Source organism: Trichosurus vulpecula, chromosome 9 (assembly GCF_011100635.1).
Source record: "Trichosurus vulpecula isolate mTriVul1 chromosome 9, mTriVul1.pri, whole genome shotgun sequence".
Taxonomy (NCBI): domain Eukaryota; kingdom Metazoa; phylum Chordata; class Mammalia; order Diprotodontia; family Phalangeridae; genus Trichosurus; species Trichosurus vulpecula.
Window position 1 is genome coordinate 78,155,876 of NC_050581.1, and position 19,381 is coordinate 78,175,256.

At 48.3% G+C, this 19,381-nt stretch overlaps 3 protein-coding genes across 4 annotated transcripts; 2 read left to right on the forward strand and 1 right to left on the reverse strand.

Moving 5' to 3' along the window:
- The first annotated feature begins 4 nt into the window (after positions 1-4).
- On the forward strand, positions 5-7,077 carry LOC118831533 (phosphatidylinositol transfer protein beta isoform-like). 2 transcript variants are annotated; one of them, XM_036738905.1, is made up of 12 exons: positions 5-183; positions 560-590; positions 760-908; positions 1,010-1,101; positions 1,351-1,358; positions 1,458-1,532; positions 2,718-2,801; positions 2,994-3,071; positions 3,184-3,288; positions 4,304-4,426; positions 5,558-5,627; positions 6,732-7,077. In XM_036738905.1, exons 1-11 carry the CDS (start codon positions 164-166, stop codon positions 5,603-5,605), a joined length of 813 nt encoding a protein of 270 aa, XP_036594800.1. In that variant the 5' UTR covers positions 5-163; the 3' UTR covers positions 5,606-5,627; positions 6,732-7,077. The 2 variants fall into 2 exon arrangements, with proteins under 2 accessions (XP_036594800.1, XP_036594801.1); XM_036738906.1 differs by having other exon boundaries at positions 6,908-7,077.
- A 2,326-nt stretch (positions 7,078-9,403) lies between these two features.
- IL27 (interleukin 27) lies at positions 9,404-13,349 on the forward strand. Its single transcript, XM_036739584.1, has 5 exons — positions 9,404-9,410; positions 11,433-11,743; positions 11,865-11,963; positions 12,374-12,532; positions 12,643-13,349. Exons 1-5 carry the CDS (start codon positions 9,404-9,406, stop codon positions 12,862-12,864), a joined length of 798 nt encoding a protein of 265 aa, XP_036595479.1. The 3' UTR covers positions 12,865-13,349.
- A 518-nt stretch (positions 13,350-13,867) lies between these two features.
- Positions 13,868-19,261, reverse strand: APOBR (apolipoprotein B receptor). Its single transcript, XM_036739472.1, has 4 exons — positions 19,205-19,261; positions 14,856-18,620; positions 14,405-14,682; positions 13,868-14,304 (listed from the first exon to the last, which is right to left on the reverse strand). Exons 1-4 carry the CDS (start codon positions 19,259-19,261, stop codon positions 14,235-14,237), a joined length of 4,170 nt encoding a protein of 1,389 aa, XP_036595367.1. The 3' UTR covers positions 13,868-14,234.
- Between the last annotated feature and the right edge of the window lie 120 nt (positions 19,262-19,381).

Here is a 19,381-nt window from a genome sequence, read left to right on the forward strand (position 1 = left end):
AGCCACCCGGCCCCTGGCTACCGCCGGGCGGAAATGGCTGAGATTGAGAGTTAGCGGTATTGTTGGGGAGTAGGGTCTTCAGTTTCCGCTTCCGGAAGGGGGGAGGGGTGGCCACCGGCTGGGGTGGGGTGGGGGGGTCCCCATTAGAGAAACTAGAAGCGAGATGGTCCTGATCAAGGAGTTGTGAGTAAGGGTTCTGGGCCCGAATGGGAGAGGAGGGTTCGGGGGCCGGTGTTCTGCAAAGTGCCGGTAGGGACCGGGACGGCAGGAGGGAGGCTGTGCACGAGAAATGCCCGGACCGAGAGGCTGGGGACTTTGCCCCGAATCCTCAACCAGTTCTGCGCGCGTGGGCGAGTCATTTTAACCTTTCTGGGCCTCAGTTCTATCCGCTGTAAGATGGGGACAACCACGCTTGCGCCGCCCATCTGTCTCACTGTAGACCCAGCTCCGGGCAAGTCGTGATTGTTCATGACAATTACGGATGCCAAAAGAAAGGGTCCACTCCCCCAGCCCGTCCCCAGGCCCCTCACTGCGTGTCTCTTCTCTTTTATCTTTGCAGTCGGGTGCTACTGCCCTGCTCTGTGGAGGAGGTGAGATGTTCCCTCCCCCCACCCGGTGGTCACCCCACCATTAATTCTCCCTGAGGGGTCCTCCCATCGTCCGCCATCCTCCGGGGGTGGGGGGTGGGGGGGCACATGGAGGAGGCTGCCCACGGTCTGTGCCTCCTTCCTCACCCTGCTGTTTTCTCTCCATGCTCAGTATCAAGTGGGACAGCTGTATTCCGTGGCCCAGACCAGCAAGAATAACACTGGGGGCGGCGAGGGCATCGAGGTCCTCATCAATCAGCCCTACGAGGGGGGCCCTGGTGAGCGGGGCCAGTTTACCCACAAGATCTACCACCTGCAGAGGTGAGGGTGGCCAGGGCACGGGAACGCGGAGAGGGCATGGGGGACGGTTCTGGCTCGCCCTGGACTTTTGTCCCTTGACCCCGGCTTCCTTCACACCGCAGCAAGGTTCCGGCATTTGTTCGCCTGTTCGCCCCTGAGGGTTCCCTGGTGTTTCATGAGAAGGCCTGGAACGCCTACCCGTACTGCCGGACTGGTGAGGAGAGTTTAGGCGGCCAGAGACCCCGGTCTGAAAAAAGCCAGTGGGTCCTGGATCATCAGAAACCTGAGTGACAGGCGCTCTCTGCCTTGGCACCTTAAATGGCATGGGGAAAAGCTGGTGGCTGGGAGGCCTCTTGGGTGACATAGCTCTAATCTGTTCCCCTTTTTTTCCTCATCTTTGTCCTATTTCCTTCATTTCTCTAAAATTATTTGCCTTCCATCCGGCCACTGCTGTCTGCCATAGTCATCACGGTAAGAGCTCCTGTAGTCAGAGAATGGGGAGGGCCAACTCGGGTTGAGCTAAAACACGTAGCTTCCTTTCACTAAGTCTTCTCCTGTTCTTGTATCTAGAATGAATATATGAAGGATGATTTCTTCATCAAGATCGAAACCTGGCATCGTCCAGACATGGGAACTCAGGACAACGTGAGTGTGAAGTAGATCTCAGTGAGCTTGTACAGTAGTTAGAGCACTGGCGCGGCGTCAGGAAGACCGGAGTTCAAATCCTCCTCTGACACTTACCAGCCGGGTGACCTGGGTTTTGTCTGCCTCAGTTTCCTCAATTGTAAAATGGATGTAATTATTAAGCACTGCCTTCCAGGGTTGTTGTGAGGTTCAAATGAGGTAATAGTAGCAAAGCTCTTAGCCCGACATGGAGTAGGTAATTAATAAATGATTGTTCCCTTCCTCTTGCACTTAGATGTCTGGCTTTGTTCACCTGTAAGAACTTCAGTCACTAGCCCTCTGTTCTCTACCCTCACTGTTTGTCCTCTGTCCCTAGAGAACTTAGGGGTCTCCTGTATTGGTTATTTCTCGTCCATCCTTATGTCCTTTATTTTCCAACAGGAACTTCATTCAGGCAGGTCTACACATCTTCCCCAATCATGCCTCTGTACCTTTCCTTTGCCCACCCACCATCTCCCTCCCCTCCAAAAATATATATATATCCCTCTCTTCTCTCCTTCCACTCTGAAAATCCTACTTTTTTGTCAAGGCTTAACTTGAAGCTTTCCTTTTCATGAAGTCTTCTCCAGCTCCTTGGGCCTCCTCCTCCTGAAATCCTATCAGCAACACTTTATAATCAGCCCCACAAGGCTTAGTACTTAATTGCTTTCTGTTTTTCCTGTAGTCGGTTGCTTCTCACATTAGATTAAGGTCTTTGAAAACAAACATCATGTCTTATACTTCTCTTATGTCCCCATACAGTGCCCACTACAGTGCTGAGCACCTATTAGGTGCTCAATCCATGCATGTTGATTGACTGGTATTTCTCATACCGGTTCTCTGCTGGGACTGGACAGATGTTTCCAAGCTCCTCCTATGGTAGCCCAGCCTTCCCTCTCCAGAGAGGAGGTAGAATGCTGAATGTCTGCCATATAATGTAGCACTTAGTTATACATATCCTGTCTTGTATTGTTCATGGTTGTTTCATGTGTTTGAGTATTCTTAACTAGACTGTAAGCCCTTGGAGGGCATAGTGCCCTGTGCTTCTTGTATTCCTCACAGCGCCGAGCACATAGCAGGCGCTCGTTAAACACTTGCTCATTGACTTCTCTCAGCCTCTATTGCTCCCTTCACAAGCATCCTGTTCTCTCTCCACCCTTTCCCTAGGTTCACCATCTTGATGCAGAGACATGGAAGGAGGTAGAGGTGGTGCATATTGATATTGCTGATCGGACCCAAGTGTCCGATGAGGTGAGTGAAGTAGGACTGAGGACTGGAGGTTAAAATACTTGAGTTTCAAGAGAACGGGTTCTGTGGTAAAACCTATGGACCAGGAAGGGCAGTGCCTAGGCCTCAGGAAGGGCAAAGGACTGGGAACAAAGGTGTGGAGACCCTTTGGGAGGAGGTTGGAGTTTCTTTCACAGCTCCTTCTCTCCTTTCCAGGATTATAAACCGGAAGAGGACCCTGCTCTTTTCAGGTCTGTCAAAACAGGACGGGGCCCCTTGGGACCCAACTGGCAGGTAAACTATTTCCTTATACTTGCCCAAGCTGGGCCAGGGCTAGGCCAGGTAGAGGCTTGGGCCTCAGGGACTAGTGGGTTAGCAATGTGTCTACATTTATATCTTTGTACAGACGGAATTGTTGAAACATCCGCCCTACATGTGTGCCTACAAACTGGTGACTGTCAAGTTCCGATGGTGGGGGCTCCAGGGACGAGTGGAGAGCTTCATCCACAAGGTTGGAGGAGGTGGATAGGATGGCCTTGGGTTCTGATTGGGAGGGTGGGAGACAGGAGACCAAGCTTCAGGCTCCAACATAAAGGGCTGAGATAAATATGTAAAAACTTACAGCTCCATAGGTGGGGGTCTGGGATCAGTGGAACCCTGGGTCTTTGTGACAGATGGGCTCATGTTGGTTTACTTTCAGAGTAATGTATTATATTTTGAGATGATAGGAAAAACTAATGTGTGCTCTATCTTTTTGTCTTTTCCCTGCTCTGGATAGAAGGAGGGGAGAAACCTAATTAGATCATTAGAATACCCCAAACCCCCCCCCCCCCCCCCCCCCCCCGCCATGTATAATCAGGTGACTTCCCACTTGGCTGAGAGTGAGCCTGTGATTGTAGAACAAGTGGATAAGTCCCACATTGGTTTTGGGGCATTCTTGGTTCACAAAAGAGCACCATGTCTAGAGAGGATCATGACCCCAGCTTAGACCATGGGGAATTGTAGCATAATGTAGGAGGTTAAGTGTAAGCCCATCTGGGACTAAATCCACATCTTTATTTTACACTGTTATCTTCTGTGGGGGGTGGGGGGTGGAGGGGAATTATTTCTGGATTTGTGTATTCTGTAGATAGATGATCTTGTGATCTGGAATGTAGGTTGATAGGGTGGAAAGGAAAGAGGGTGTGGCTTCTGAAACCAGGTATCTGGTAAGAATTGCAAGTAAGTAGAAAAAAGGTGACAGGGACTGGATATGAGACATCCCTCAGCCCAGGGAACCAGGCATACTCAAAGATAAGGCAGAGTCCAGAGGCTTGGCGCCTTCTGTTGGCCATCAGGAAGTTGAGAAATTAGGGCCTAGAGCCAAAAGCAAGGTTCAGAGAGGGGCTCTTGCCTCAGGAAGCTGACCAAGCTCTTTGGAGCCCAAGGCCTATGAGGAGCCGGGTCAGAGCAGCATGTGGACCAGTGGATTCTTGCGTTCGGTTACTCGTGCTGCTTCTCATAGAAGCCTCCCCCTCTTCCCACAGCAAGAAAAGCGGCTCTTCACCAACTTCCACAGACAGCTCTTCTGTTGGCTGGATCAGTGGGTTGATCTGTCCATGGAAGACATCCGGAACCTGGAGGAGGAGACCCAGCGAGAATTGGACCAGGTAATAATTCAACATGGTGGGTAGATGGGAAGAACTGGGAAAACTGATCCATCAGTCAGCAATATTGATGAGCTGTTACTGTAATCTCAGTGCTGAACCAGGGGCCCAGTGGGCCTTGAGGAGAGGGACCATTCTGGTTTGTATTTTTACCTCTGAATTTGTATTTTTATCTCTGGTGTCTTGCATATAACCAGTAACCAATGAAGGTTTGAATTAATCGAATAGGGAGGAGTTAGGAGAAGGGGAAGACAGGGAGAGCTTACCCTGCCCTCAAGAAGCTTGAGATCAACCTAGAGATTGATACCTATGCTGTGTGATTTAGAGTGTTTTCCTCACAACAGCTCCTTCAGTGAGGTAGTGCAAATATCCTTATTCCTGTTTTGAAGATGAGGAAATTGAAACTCAGGTTGTCCGTGGTCATGCAGCGAGGGAGTGTCTGAGGAAGGAGTCACACCCAGGTCTCCTGACTCCAAGGTTAGGACTAGAATATTCTACTGGAGGGAGCAAAGGTGCCAACTAAGACAGATGGGTGCAGGACTGCTCCTCACCCAACCCACGTTAAAAGAGGGTTCTCAAATAAGGCAACATGGAGTGATTCAAAAGAGCATCAGCCTGGCCATTCTGAGAGCCTGAGGCTTTAACGTGACTGCATCTCCTACCACACGCTGTTGGGCAAGCCCCTTCCCTGTAGGCTTTGGCGTCCTCCTCTGGAAATGAAGGGAGTAGACCTGATGACCGCTAAGCTCCCTTTAGTTCTAGTGTTGTGTGGGTGCATTTCTCGCTATCTCTCTGTTCCTGTGTTTGACTCCTCTTGCTCTTTGGTTCCACCTCCAGACCTCCTAGCTCCATTCCTTTGGTTCAGTCCCCAGGGGAGATTTGAGAAGAGAGAGTAAGTGAAAGAACTCTGGTGCTAGCCCACCAGGAGTTAGCATTTTAGATTTATTTTTAAAATTACGTATTACAACCTGGGAACAGAGCTGAAGAGGAAGAAAAACTGGGTGGGTATAGGAGGGATGTGGTCAGAAAACTAGGAAAGGGACATATTAGATTGGGTAAGGTTCCCACTTCCCAGTGAGAACAAACACTACCAGCTCCCATAGCCTCCATTCTCATCCCATCCTGGGTTTTCAGATGCGGAAGATGGGGCCAGTGAGGGGAATGAAAGCCAGTGATGACTGAGACCTCAGCCAGATCTGGGCAGGTAAGGAGGGCCCTGGAAAGGTCTGCCTGGGAGGAGGAAGTCCCAGCACTGCCCTTGAACTTGGTAGAGTGCTGGTCAGTGGTGTCCTACTTGGTGAAATTTGAGGCTTCAGGTACCTCTGTCCTTCTTACCACCACTGCCTAAGAACCTGGGGGATTCTTTGTCCTGGGCTGAAAACTCGGTGCCTTATCTCCTCTGTATCCCTCCTCAGTAGTGAGTCATCAGCAGGACCATGTTCAGGCCAGTTGTTTAGAGTGCAAGAAGCTACTTTAACTTCAGTGTGAGGATGCTCAGGGTGCACACGCTACAGGTTGGTAATTGCTGATACACAGCATAGGTTCAGAGTGCAATCTTGTCCACCTTAGGAGGTAAGTCTTAGAGATTTCATAGATTGGGATTCTTTTTTCTTTAAATTTTTAAAAAATATAGACATAGTAGCCATCGATAAAACCAAATATTCATATATTTGAACAAAAATTTTTTTAATGAAATACCTAAAATTCCAGTCTACCAGACCTAGATTCTTCTATCAAGTTTCCCTTATACCAGCCCCTTCATCACTTATGGTTATCTCTGCCAGTCTCCGTGAGAAGTTTGTCCGTTCTTAATAGTTCCCCCTGCTTCTGCCATCAACAAAGGCAGAGCTCTGTTTCCAAGTTCTCTGTCTCCTAATCTCAAAGGAAATAGGTCCTTTCTGCCGGGTTCTCCAGGGCCAACCCTTTTGTTCAGGCAGTCTGCCCCAAGGGCAGGCTTCTGATAGTCTGACTCTCCACCCCCTTTCCCTTCCGCCAGTCTCCTGCCAATTTCTCTTACATCCTATTTTTTCTCTACCTTGTTTTCCTCTGATCAATCCCAGCGTATAACTTGTTCCAAACTTATCTTTACACTGATTATTTAGCTAGTCCAGCCAATCTAAGAGTACTCTCTTTTCTTTGGCACATGCTTGCATTATGTGAGCTCTTTGGTTTACTTAGAATGCACGTCTGACCTAGGGAAGACTCAGTAAAAACATGAATGGGAGAGTTATTCATTATACCTCATCTTAGGAAAAACCAACCCCTCATTCCATCCTACCTTCTCAACTTCTTCCTCTCTCACACCCAGGTACCTGCCCCAAGATGGAAAATTGAAGGGAATTTGGTGCAGTGTCGACCCAGTAGGCAGGAGGACAGAGCGAAGCTGCTGCTTTGGGGGTGGGGTAGCAGGGATGGGATACCTGTCTGCCCTTCGTCAGCTCTGTCCCACATACTCTCCTACCCTGGAGCTTTTCCCATTCCCAGAGATTCCTGGGGACCGAGAGTTGGAGTAACATTCCAGGGCCAAACACTACAACTGCTGCTCCCTCTCAAGCTTGGAAAGGACGTAGGGGAAACTTTACCTACCGCTGTTCCTGATGCCGACAGAGTCAATGCTGCACAGTAATAAAGTCCACATGGGCCCCTAGGCCTCACGCTGTTGTCTGAGAGGGTGTGTGTAATTTGAGGGGGGTAGGGAGGTGGGTCCTTACCTCCTGTCCCACCCTTGTCCTTCTTTGGGCCCTAGCTGCCCTGACCCCACCGTGGGCCTGATTAATAACAATAATAATGATAAAAGCTTACATTTATATAGTGCTCTCTAGTTCTCATTGGGTCCTCACCAAAACCATATGAGACAAAGCAAGAAACAAGACTGAGAGTCAGGCTATGAGTTGGTCAAGGTCTCACAGAAGTAGGTAATCAGCAGGGAGTAGAACTGGAATTTTTTGACCACAAGCCCCCATCACCTGTAAAGATATGGAAGCCCCCTCCTCAGCTCCAGACCCCTCAAGGACCTAGAATGGACTCTGATATTATCTCCCTAGGTGATTCAGGAGAACCCATTCTTAGCTCCTGGTTTTCCTTGTGCCACAGATGGAATGATGGGGAGATATCCTTTCTGTCTTAAAGGTGATGAGTAGATGAAAGAGCCTTGTTACCTGGGAGCTGACTCCATAGAGGTTAGGGATTTCTGTCTCCCAGTAGTAGCAGGATTTTCAGACACCCATTTGAACCCAGAAAGAGGGCCTCCTTGTCTTCATGGTGAACTCCTCAAGACATAATTTTAAAGCCCTTCCCACTCCAAGGAAAAAAGGTGGGGCTGTGCAGGGGAGGGGGAGGTCTGGATTTGACACAGGACACAGCCACTTTTTAACTAAAGCAGTGTCCAAGAGTTCCCATTTGTTAGAATTGTATTGAGGAGGAAAGGAAGTAAGATGCCTAGCAGAACAAAATTTTGGAAGAAGGAAAATTCCCAGAAGTGAAAAATGTCCAGCTAAGTTCTAGGTGCTGTGGCTTCTCCTTAGCCTGCTAAGGAGAGGTCAGGCCAAGTGGTCTATAAGAAGGAAAGCTAGTTCATTCTGGCGGTGAAGCCCAGCATCCCCCTTGCATTGGTCACTTTGCTTAACCCAACTTCCATCTACTTTCTTCCCTCTTTATACTTCTACACCCTTCTTAACCACTCAGTGACCCCAATCTCTGATCCTCCAACTGCTTCCCTTGGCACATTTCTTTAAAAAAAAAAATTCGTAGGAAAAAGAAAAGTCCTTTTTCCAAATAGCATCCCATTGTGGAGGTGACTTGGGAATGCTCATATACCCTTCAGAGAGTCCTGGGTCTGTCTTCCTCCAAGGCCATAGGTTCCTGGAAGCCCTTAGCTCTCTCTTCAGAGTGACTAGGTTCCTGGGGAAGAAATTGGTATTTCCCTGGCTCTAGTAGTGCCCATGCTAGAGAACTGTACAAGGGGAGAATGGGGAAGCCCCCTCTGGTTTCTTTCTCACTGCCAGGGGCCTAGTTGGGAAATCCCGAAGGCTGTAAATGGAAAGTGGCAGCTACTGCCGTTGGGAAGAATAAGAAACCCCCAATACTGCCTCACCTCCCAAATATGGGAAATCCAGGGTTAGAGAAGGACAGGAAGCTGAAGGCAATCCTGGGATCTTAATGGGCTGGCAAGCCTAAGGATTGTAAGGGTCATTACCAGTGAGAACAGTTCTCTTTCACATGTGTCCCAGCCATACACCTAACTTTGGTGGTGATCTGAATATTTAATACCAGCCATCAACTGATGAATAAAAGACTGATTCTGTAATCCCACAGATTTTCTTTTAATCCCAGCCACAGACTAACCCCTCATCTTGGTCATATAATGACTCCAACTCCGGCCACAGGTTGACTCAATCCTAGCTTCAAATTGACCCAGAATCTAACCACTGATCCCTAACTTGACCATAGCCTGATACCCTAACCAAGCACAAGGTCTTACAACTGTCTACCATCTGAAAAAGAATCAGAATGGAGTGAATCTTTCAGTACAACTTGTACCCTCCCACTCTTGGGTGGGTGGGGAGGAAGCCCTCAAAACTATTTTCTCGTGCCTGGCTGGTCAATGTCATTATAAAAATATGCAAGAAATGGGGAGGTAATTTATGTCTGCAGGAAAAACAGATGGATGTACCATGCTGCTAATGCAGCAAGTGTTCTGTAAATAGTCTGAACTAGTTAAAAATTGGGTGAGATGATCCAAGAATCAAATCAGATAGTAAATAGGAGAGAGGAAGATCTGAGTCCTAGCCACCTAAGGAGGAAGCCAGTCCATTATCCCAACCCCTATGTTGCCAAAAAAAACTCCGGGCCCCCTGACTATGGGAAGGGAAATTACATTTCCCCATTTCAGAGGAGATCGAGAGCAAAGCCGAAAGTGTAAGTAGGAGGGAAACCGAAAGTGGGGGCTGGCCCCCCGTATAAGAACCCCAAGAGGGGGGGATGGCTGGTAAGAAAGACATTGCCAGAAGATGAGAGACGGGAGCTGGCGTGAGTCATGGAATAGGGAGTAGACTAACTGAGCCTCTGGAATTGAGGGATTTGGGGATGAGGGGTGGGTTTTGGGATGTGGGGGCCAAGGGGCTTGTGGCCTAGAGCCAAGGACCAAGGGAAAAGATTCCCTAAAAGAAAAGATAGAGTTGAAGGGAGAAAGGGGGCAGACTATGGACTGTGCTAGTAAGGCAAGAGGGTGGGACCCTAGTTCTAATGGAAAGAGATTGGGGGACAGACAGTACCTTACTCCCAAAAGAGGAGAATGGAGTTGGGGCCAGGGTGAAAGTAAGATCTGTAGTGAAACTATAGCCCACGACTGAATGGAAGAATCTGTGTTACTTGGTACCAAGAAGTCTAGGGGTCTGAGGGGTAGGAGTGGGCTATTTAGGGGCCAGTTCAGCTTCTGGTCATAAAGCCCCTAGGTAAGCAGGTTTCTCCATTGAGTTTCAGGCTGTATAACTGCCATTTCACAAACTTGATTCTTTGTAGGGGGAGAAGTAGTGGCGCTAGATTTCCTCTTCCAGAACAGTATTAAACTGGAATCTAAGAATCACAGTGGTCCTTGTCCCAAATGTAGGACTGTCTGGTTGACCAAGGAGAGTGATGATACTTCGACTATCCCTTGAAGGGCTTCCCATGCAACTGAGATGGGAAGAATGTCATCTTGGGTACTGGAACCCAGGGTGAGCTAGAAAATGGGGAGGGTAGGTATGGAGAAGGAAAAAGCCATGTTAAGGTATAAGGAGCAGGGGCATTCCTTATCTGGGGAGAGGGATGGTGAGAACATGGACAAGGATGAGATCAAAGGCAGAATTTGGTTTGTATTTCAAGGAGAGTTGGGTAACTCCAGTAATTACAAGATTTCCTTTCCTGAAAGAGAAGCCCCAGACCACTAATTATTTCAGGTTCCTATCCTTCTACCCTTTCCACTACTCTCTGTTCCTGCCCCACCTCCTCTGTACCTCCTTTCAACCTTTATTTCTTTTTCCCACTCCCTAATCCTGTCCTTCCAAACTTTTCCCTTCTTCAATCCTTTTCCCTAACTTTCATCTTCTGTCTCTCCCTCTGACCCACACCTCTCTTCCCTTCCTTAACCTGTAATCCTATAGCTTTACCTGACTACCTTCCCATTATCCCTTAGTTTAGTCACATACCTCTGTATCCTTCCCCAACTCTCATCCCTTTTCCAGACCTTCATTCTTCCATCCTTACAAGGTTCACCAAAAAGTAACATTCTCCTCTTTGATCTCCACCCTTGTCCTTCTTCTGACCCTAGTCTTTCTCCATACTCTAACATCCACTCATTTTCTCTTCACCCCAACCCTCATTCTTCTGTCCCCTAACCATTGATATTCCCCCAACCCTTCCTCCTGGCCCCTCATGGTCTTCCTTCCCCCTACGTGGTCTGTCAATTTAAACATTGAAGTGTTTTCTCTGTAGAGAGCACCGTGCTAGGTACTAAGGGAAGTATAAAAATTAAATAAAGCAGATCTTGCTTTCATTGATGGAGCTCACAACTTGCACATGAGTGGACATACATTTCTGCAGATCTTGTCCCACTAATCCTGTCTCTCTTTTCTACCTCTCGATCCTCATTCTTTTCTCCTTTAGTCCTTTCCCTACCACATTCCATTCTGTCCTTTCCTTAGATCTCTATCCTTGTTCCTTTTCAACCTCTAATGTTCTAGATCAGGAAGGAATCCAATATATTCTGGGAAATCTGATTAGTCCCAATCCTCCTGGACCCCCAGGTTTACTCTCTCTCTCTCTGTCTGTCTGTCTCTCTTTGCCTGTCTCTGTCTCTGTCTCTGTCTCTGTCTCTCTCTCTCTCTCTCTCTCTCTCTCACACACACACACACACACACACACACACACACACACACACCCCTATCCAACCAGGTAAAAGGGAGCCTGAATTGATTGGTTCCTCAGGATTGGGATGTCCTAGGAGCTTCTTGCTATACTCTGGGTGCCCTAGGCCAGTCTAGTCTTTCTCCAAGTCCATTAGAGTTGGAGTTAGCTGTGCTCAGTGTCCCTGGTGCTCCTCTTCAACTGCTCATTCACTCCTTCTCCCTTATTCTACTTTCTCCTGATCTTATGTTCTCCCTTTTTCAAGGGTTTAATCTCTTGCTGCTCTCCTTGCTCCTGAACAAAGCTGTCATCTGGGGGTTCCCATGGCCTCGAGGGCAACCTCCCCACGGTTTGCTGGACATGAGGAGTGAATTCAAGATCAGCCTAAGGCTTGCCAGAAAGCTGCTTTCAGAGATCCGGAGTATTGCCCACCTCTTCGTGAGTCATCAGAATCTAATTGACTAGGGAGTGGAAAAACTTGCTGAGGTTTGGTTGGCAGGAGGTTTGCAAGGAAAGTCACCTTGGAGAGCTCCTCCCCATTAATCTTTCGCTTCTACAGGCAGATACACATCTGGTTGGGGTGTCCTTGGACTTACTACCCCTGGGGGAACAACTTCCCAATGTCACCATGACATTCAAGACCTGGCTTCAACTTTCAGTGAGTTAGGGAAGAGGGTGTGCTGTCAGGGTTGAAGATGAAGAAGCTCTTGAGGATGAGGATGGGGTTAGGGTTTGGGCATGAAGATGATGATTGATGAGAGACTGAGGTAGGGTGTAGGGGATGAGACTGAAGTGGATTGGATAGGGTGCAGGATGGGTGTGAAGGACTGGAATATGGTATGAAGATAAAGATAGGATAGGATGGGGATAATGAAGGTATGTGAATGGGAACGAGGGATGGGGAGGGATTTGAAGGAATTGCATAGATGAGGGAATAAAGAAAGTGGGTGGGCTAGAGATGGAGTTGGTGTCTGAGATGATCTCATGATCGAGTATCAGGGTTCTGTGCTGAGAACTTTTGATCCCCCACCTTAACCCTATTTCCCTGTCTGATTCTTCCTTTCCCAGGACCCAGATCGACTTTGCTCCCTTTCCACACTTCTGGGTCACTTCCAGGCTCCTCTAGGAGAACTAGAGAGCCACCAGGGCTGGAAGGGTACCCTGAGGAAACGGCTGTGGGTTGCTCAGCTGGACCTTAGGGACCTGCAGTCACATCTCCATTTCCAGGTGCGGCCACCTCTCTCTCTGCCCTCTAGACTCACGGATATCCTGAGTTAACTCCCTGCTTTTATCCTGGTCTGTGCAAGACTCTCATGATCTCTTGTCTCTTATCACAGATGAAGGCTACAGGATACAGTCCTCTGGAGGATAAAGAAACACAGAGTCCAGAGGAGAGGGCCTTAGGAAGACTTTCTCTCACTGTGCACCAAGTTTCCTGGCCGCAGCTCCTGAGTACCTACCAGCTTCTCCGATCCCTGGAGCTAGTCCTTGCCCGAGCTGTCCGAGATTTCCTTCTGCTCTCAAAGGGAATTACTCACACACAGTCCCTGGCTGCTTAAGAAGTACTGTCTTCAATCAAGCATTGATGACCCTTTACTACCTGTATCACTTTCCAGGATTGTTTTTCTCCCTCCCTTACATTTGGTTTCCAACCTGAGGCCAAGCCCCCTGCCCTGAGCCATTTTGGAGGGAGAGATCCCAGATTTTAGGCTAAGTACCCATCCCCTGCCAGTGGTATCATCTCTGGTTAGGAGACTGGCATATGCCCCTTTGGTTCTCTCCCACCTCACCTTCTAAGCCCATTCCTGTCCCATAATTTAAGAGTCCTTCTAGTTCAGGGAAGATATTTATTTCTTGGATATTTATTTATTTTTCAGGAAAAATGTTGGTTGTATTTATTCTTTTTTGCAAAAAAAAAAATTGGGGATAGTCTTCCTTCTGCTTCCTTGAGGAACTCAGAGAGTGAGATCAGATACTCATTCTTGGGCAACCTAATAATAAACACTCACAACCCCTCTCCATCTCTTTCTTCTCTGAGTGCATAAGTCCTCTGGGTAGGCCCTATAGCAGAAAGTATGGTTATCTGAAAACAGGAAAATAGAGGGGAGAAAAGTAAAAGAAGATAAAAGCAGAAAGTCTTTAAAGGCAAAGTGCCCATGATCATCTCCTTGGAGCTCTTCCTTCTCTTTGGGGCAGAACCATCTTTGAGGGGCCCGCCTGACTTTACTCAGCTGTGGTGGCCTCTGTGGCAACTAGCCTTGCTAGGATTTTAACAACTGTCCTAGTGCTTCTCACGGCCAGGGCTGCCTTGGGCATGGAGGTGTGTTCAATGCCCCTGCCTGGTCCTCTTCCCTAGTCCTTTGCTGAAGCTGTCTCAAACAACTCAACTCTAGGTAGCCCAGGCTGACATTTGTTCTAGGATCCTTGGGCTTCTGGCACATTCCCTCTCTCCCCCACTTCTTTTCTGGACAGTATGAAGGTAATAATCCACCTCTGGACACAATGTCCTGAGGGGAAGTGGGGCTTCCTAAAGTAACAGGGATGATGGGCAGATACCACAAATGAAAGTCAAAACCACCTTTCTTTATTTCAGACTTTCATCTGATCTGTGGGCAGATCCTTGTGTTCAAGGATGGGTGGAGGCAATGGTGGTGGTAAAGGCTTCAAGGATACGAGACAAATGAATGCAAGTCTCTTTAATTCTTCCTTCAAGCTTCTTCTTCATCTTCGTCCTCTTTCCAATTCCACACCATCTGGGTGAGATAGGAAAAGCTACCAACATCAGGGGCTTCCCTTCTAGGGATCAGAACACATGATTAGAAGTCATCATGAGGTAGGGAGATCATCCCAGGCTTGAAGGTGCAAAGAGCAAAGTAAGGATGGGGAACGGTGGAAGAGGGAAAGGCTATTAGGTTCATGGGACTTCAGGTCACTGGGGCTTGGGCCGTCCCAGACGAGCCTGTAACTCCTGCATCATGCTGGGATGAGCAAGGCCAAACCTGAAGGAGTAAAAAGAATCATGGAGAATTAATAGATCTTGATTGGGCCCCAGGGATCAGTTCTTTTTCTCCTTCCTCACCCTTACCCACTTCTCCTTACCCATGGCCTGGGGGCCGTTTCCTTGCTGTGACTGGGGTCCCCTCTGGCTTGGGGGGACTTGGCACTGCAGTTTCCTCAGACTGGAGTAGTCTCAGTTTTGAAGCTGGGGATCCCTCATTGGGAAGGAAGCCCAGAGACTCGTCATTATCACTGTCATCCTTCTTTGGTGCTGGTGCCCTTCGAAAAGAGGGTCGTGATCGGCGCTGGGAAGCGCTCCTGGAGAGAAGAACTCGACTTCTTGGAATGGAGAGGTCCAGGCATGGACCAGGGATGGGGGCCTATGGGAAAGCAAGAGAGAGAGGAATCTTGGGGTCATGTCCAAGGTTTGGCCCTAATTGGACCTCGGAATCTTGCTAATGTCACTAGGTACTTTACTTTATCATTAATATAAATAATGACCTAAATTTTAATTATACTTTACAGTTTTCAAAGTCCTTTCATGTTATCTTACCTCACTCCAGCTGCTCTGGGCTTCGTCAGCAGGATTGGGTACAGGAGACAGTCTTAGCACTATTGAGTTGGTGGGTGCGGAGGCTTCTGTCTCCCTGTTGTCTGAAGCCTCCAGGGCTTCAGAGCCTGTATCTGAAGCTTCTTCTGTTCCCCTGCCTTGACCAGGCTCAGCTTTTTCTAGCTCCCAAACTGTTCCAGTCTTCTCACTAGATCCCCAGACTCCAAAAGCTTCCAAGTCCTTGTCTTCATCTCCCCAGCCTGCTGCTTTCTTGGTGTCAGAGTATCCAGCAGGCTCCAGCTCCTCCCTCTTTCCATCTGCTTGACCACCTGCCTCTTCTATGTTGTCACTGCCTTCTATCTTCTCTGCTTCCAGCCTCCTGCCCCCATTAGCCTCTACTTTGTCCATATATTGGTTGTCCATGGAACTTTCCCCCTCTACAGTATGGCTCCCTCCAACTTTGGCTTCTGCCTGGGTGTCTTCCTCATACTGTGTCTCTTCCTCCAGGGGCCAGGTACTCTCAGAGTTCACACCCTGGTCTCCATCAACCCCCTCCCCTGTTTCCCTGTTTCCCTTGCCCTCTTCAGGCTTTTCCTCTGACTTGATTTGCCCCTCCTTGATCTCTTTCTCCCTCACAAGCTCCACTTCCTTGTTGGTCATTACCATCTGTATCTCTGCTCCCTGACAGAAGACAGATTTCTCTTTGTCACAGTTGATCCCTGTCTCCACTTTCTCAACTATCCAGGATTCTTCAGCATCTGCCAAGCCTGTTTCTTGGTCTCCCTCATATTCTTTCTCCTCCCTCTCCCAGCTTCTCCCAGCCTCTGATTCTTCTACTGCTTGGTCTCTCTCCGTCATTCCCTCTGTTGCTTGGCATTCTTCAGTTCCTTCAGCCTCCCAGAAGCCTTTATTTTCTTCCTCCAGTGCTTCACTGACTCCAACCTTTAATAAATTTGAACCTGGACTGTCTCTAGTCTCTGTTCTTTCCTGGCTAATTGCTTCTTCTGAGTCCCAGTCTCTTTTGATTTCCTTGCAGTCTCTTTTTACCTTCTGCTCTGTCTCCTGGCTTCTTCTAGCCTCAGCCTCCTTTAAATTCAGCCCTACCTTCTCATTTACTATCTCAGTATTCCATGGGCTTCCAGCATTTCCTTTCCAGACTTCTTCAGCCTCTCTATCCAACATTCTGCTACTTTTATCCTCCCTCTCCTGACTTCCCTCAATCTCCTTCATCTCCTGGCTTCTTATGACCTCTCTTTCTGCCTCCCAGTATTCTTTAGCTTCCATTGCTTCTCTTTCCTGGAGTTTTCTGGCTTCAGACTCTTCCATTGTATGGCCTTTATCAACCTGTGCCTCTTGGCCTCCCTCAAGCTCCTTCTCCCAAACTCCCCTGACTTCTTTCTCCTCCACCTCTGGTTCTGTTGTCCCAGTCTCCTTGGTCCCCCAGACTGATTTAACTTCTGCCTTTGGGACTTCTTGCTGTTTGAACTGTTGGCTTCTCTTAGTCTCCCAGTTTCCCTCATCTTCTCTACTCTGGAGTATAAAAACTTCTTCCTCACCCTCACAGCCTCCCTTGTCTTCTATTTCTGTTACTTGGCCACTCTCAACTTCTCCTTCCATTATCTTCCAGCCTTCTACTACAACTAAATCCTGTTTTTTCACCTCTTGAACATTTCCACTCTCTGTGTTCTTAATATTTTGGGCACTATAGGTTTCCATCTTGCAGCCCCCCAAGGTCTCTCTCTCTGGAATTCTGAATGGTTCCTCCTCTCTTCCTTTGACTTCTTCCTCCTTTAGATCCTGGATTTCCCTGGGCTCTTTATCTGTCTCTTGGGCTCTCCCAGTTCCTGCTTCCACGTTCCAGTTTCCTCCAATCTCCTCAGGGTTCTGGTCTTCCCTGACCTCCTCTGTCCCATAACTTACCAAGTCTTTTGTCTCCAGCTCTTGGCTTTTTCCCACCTCTGCCTCTCTCATTAACTTGGCTCCCTCTACCTCTTTTTCTGGCCTTGTTACCCAAGTCTCATCTAAGTCCTCTATTCTCTCTGTCTCTTCAATGTCCTGAGGCCTTCCAGGTTCTACCTCCCAGCCTCCCATGACTTCCTTAGCTTCCACTGACTCTATCTCCTTTCTCCTACTAACATTATCGAGTGTTCCCTCCCAGACTGTAGTCTCCTGAATGTCCTGGCCTCGATTTTGCTCTGACTGATTCTCACAGCTTTCCTCAGCCTCTCCCTTCAAGCCCCAACTTCCTTCACCTTCCATCTCTGATTCTAGAACTTTCACAGTCTCCTTTTTTTCCAGGACCCAGAAGTCTGCCACTTCTTCCTCTCTCCCTGTTTTTTGGATTGGAACTTGCTCTGGGAATAGGTTTTCCTCAGTCTCTCTCTCCTTATCTTTCTTCTTCTCCAAATCTTTCCCAGCAGCCTCTTCTGTGTCCCAGCCCCCTTGAATCACCTCTGTGTTCCATTCTGTACTGATCTCTATATCCTCCGCCTTCCAGGCTTCCTCAGCTTCTGTTTTTGGACTTGTTCCTGCTGTCTTTGACTTTACAGCTTCCCTGGCCTCAGCTTTCTCCATGACTGAAGTTATCCAGACCTCAGATTTTACACTGTCTTCTCTCTCAGTCTTTTCTCCTGGCTCCTGGACTCCTTGTAGCTTTTTTATATCTATATCCACTGGCCTTATGCCTTGGACTTCCCAAGCCACTTCCTTTTCCATTTCCTTTTTTGCCCATCTGATCTCAATCCTCTCAGCCTCCCAAGTTCCCTTGACCTCATGCTTCTCTAACTCCTGTTTTTCAGGAGTTTCTACTTTCCCATCTTTCCCAAATCCTCCCCCCAGGGCTCCATCAGGTGCCTTCTTGGTCTCACGACTTCTGGTTTCTATTTCTATCTTCTGGCCATATCCAGGCTCTCCTTTTTTCATCTTCTGGGCTTTCTCATCTTCTCTTGCCTCTTGCCGATCTCTGACATTTCCTTCTGTCTCTATTTGCCTGTCCTCCTTTTCCTTCTCCCAGATTATACCATCCTCAGACTCCACCCTGAAGGCTATCAAAGCCCTTTCTTCAAGATCTCCTGGCTTTATCTCCTTGGCTTCTTCCTTCTGTTCTCCCACAGCCTCAGTTTCCTCCCTCAGTTTCCAGTAGTTCTCAGCCTTCCCTACATTGACTTCCTTTTTACTAGGTTCTTGATTTTTCTTGCCCTGTGCTTTTTGCTCTTTGCCACCCTTTTCTTCTGAGGCAAATCCTTCTGTCTCCAAGTATCCTTCAGCCAAGATCCCTTCCTTTTTGCATTCTCTAACCTCTCCTGCATCTGTCTTTTGACCTTGTTTGGGCTCTACCGCCATCATACACCTAGCTCCTTGGACCTCTACCTTGTAGTTCCCTCTGATCTCTCCTTTAGCCTCTTTGGAATTCTTGTTGCTGTCCCAAGTTCTACAGACCCTGGTCATCTCCTCATTCGGGCACACCTCAACATCTTTTCCTACCTCCCAGGTTCCCTCAGCCTCTGATTCCTGGATTTCCTTGGAGTTTTTTTCTTTCCCTTTCTCCCAAGCCTCTCTTGACTCTGACCCTCTAGAGGAAAAAGTATCTTCCAGATCTTTGGAGCTGATCACTTCCTCTTCCAGGGCTTCTTTAGACTTCTCAGCTTGCTGGCTCCCTTCTGCAGTCGTTTCCCCGAGCTCCTCCCCTCTCCCCTCATCTCTCCCCCTTTCCTCTGCATAGGGAACTATGTCCTCTAAGAAGTAGGAAGCGAAGGTGCTTAGGGAGTCCTGGAATGAGAAAAGGAGGTAGGGAAGAGGTGTGAGGGCAGAGAATAGTGACCCTCCCTCACCTCAACTTTTTCTTCCAGCTACATCATGATTCTAGGGGAAAGGAGAAACCATGGAGCTCAGTTGAGACATGCATTTCAACAGAAAGGAGAGAGAGAGACAGAGAGAGAGAGACACAGAGAGAGAGAGAGAGAGAGACAGAGAGAGAGAGAGAGAAGAGGAGAGGGCGTGCAAAAGGAAGGTAGCTATGAGAAGTCTGCGGAAAGTGGGGGAGGGAATTGGGTACAGTAAGTCCTGATGGAAGAAAAAGGGCAACACAAACAGCAGACATAAAAAGAAAAGTGTGTCTATGTTGAGGGTGAAGGTGATAGTATCAGGGAAATTGGAAGCAAGAAGAGACAGAGGTCTGGGGTTCTAGGAGAAAAGGATCTTTTAACTGGGACAGGGATCAGGGATCTTGTCGGGGTAAGAAATCTGATTCCCCAAAAGCATAGATCTAGGATTCTGGGCTAGGGAAAGGGCGTTTGACCTCACGTATCAGGGAAAGGGGTCTAAAATCCTGGCCATCTCCTTGCCCCTCTCACCAGAGCCTCCCTCAGGGCACGGTGCACCCCAGGGAAGTGAAGCCTCAGGAGTTCCATCGGTCTGTCTTTTGTCCATCCAGAAAGCCTGCAATGACCTTCCCTTCCCCAGTCATCCTGCCTTCCCCCTTGTGTTGCTACTTCCTTTTCTGCCCTGACCCCTCCCATTTACCCCAAACA

Excerpts from the sequence above, each read along its gene's own strand:
- LOC118831533 (XM_036738905.1), top strand. The coding sequence starts at position 164 with ATGGTCCTGATCAAGGAGTT. Across the intron at positions 591-759 it reads TGCCCTGCTCTGTGGAGGAG|TATCAAGTGGGACAGCTGTA; the intron begins GTGAGATGTTCC and ends CTCCATGCTCAG. Across the intron at positions 1,533-2,717 it reads ACATGGGAACTCAGGACAAC|GTTCACCATCTTGATGCAGA; the intron begins GTGAGTGTGAAG and ends CCCTTTCCCTAG.
- IL27 (XM_036739584.1), top strand. Across the intron at positions 11,744-11,864 it reads GGAGTATTGCCCACCTCTTC|GCAGATACACATCTGGTTGG; the intron begins GTGAGTCATCAG and ends TCGCTTCTACAG. Across the intron at positions 11,964-12,373 it reads AGACCTGGCTTCAACTTTCA|GACCCAGATCGACTTTGCTC; the intron begins GTGAGTTAGGGA and ends TTCCTTTCCCAG.
- APOBR (XM_036739472.1), bottom strand. The coding sequence starts at position 19,261 with ATGGAACTCCTGAGGCTTCACTTCCCTGGGGTGCACCGTGCCCTGAGG. Across the intron at positions 14,683-14,855 it reads CCCAGAGCAGCTGGAGTGAG|GCCCCCATCCCTGGTCCATG; the intron begins GTAAGATAACAT and ends GCTTTCCCATAG. Across the intron at positions 14,305-14,404 it reads AAACGGCCCCCAGGCCATGG|GTTTGGCCTTGCTCATCCCA; the intron begins GTAAGGAGAAGT and ends TTACTCCTTCAG.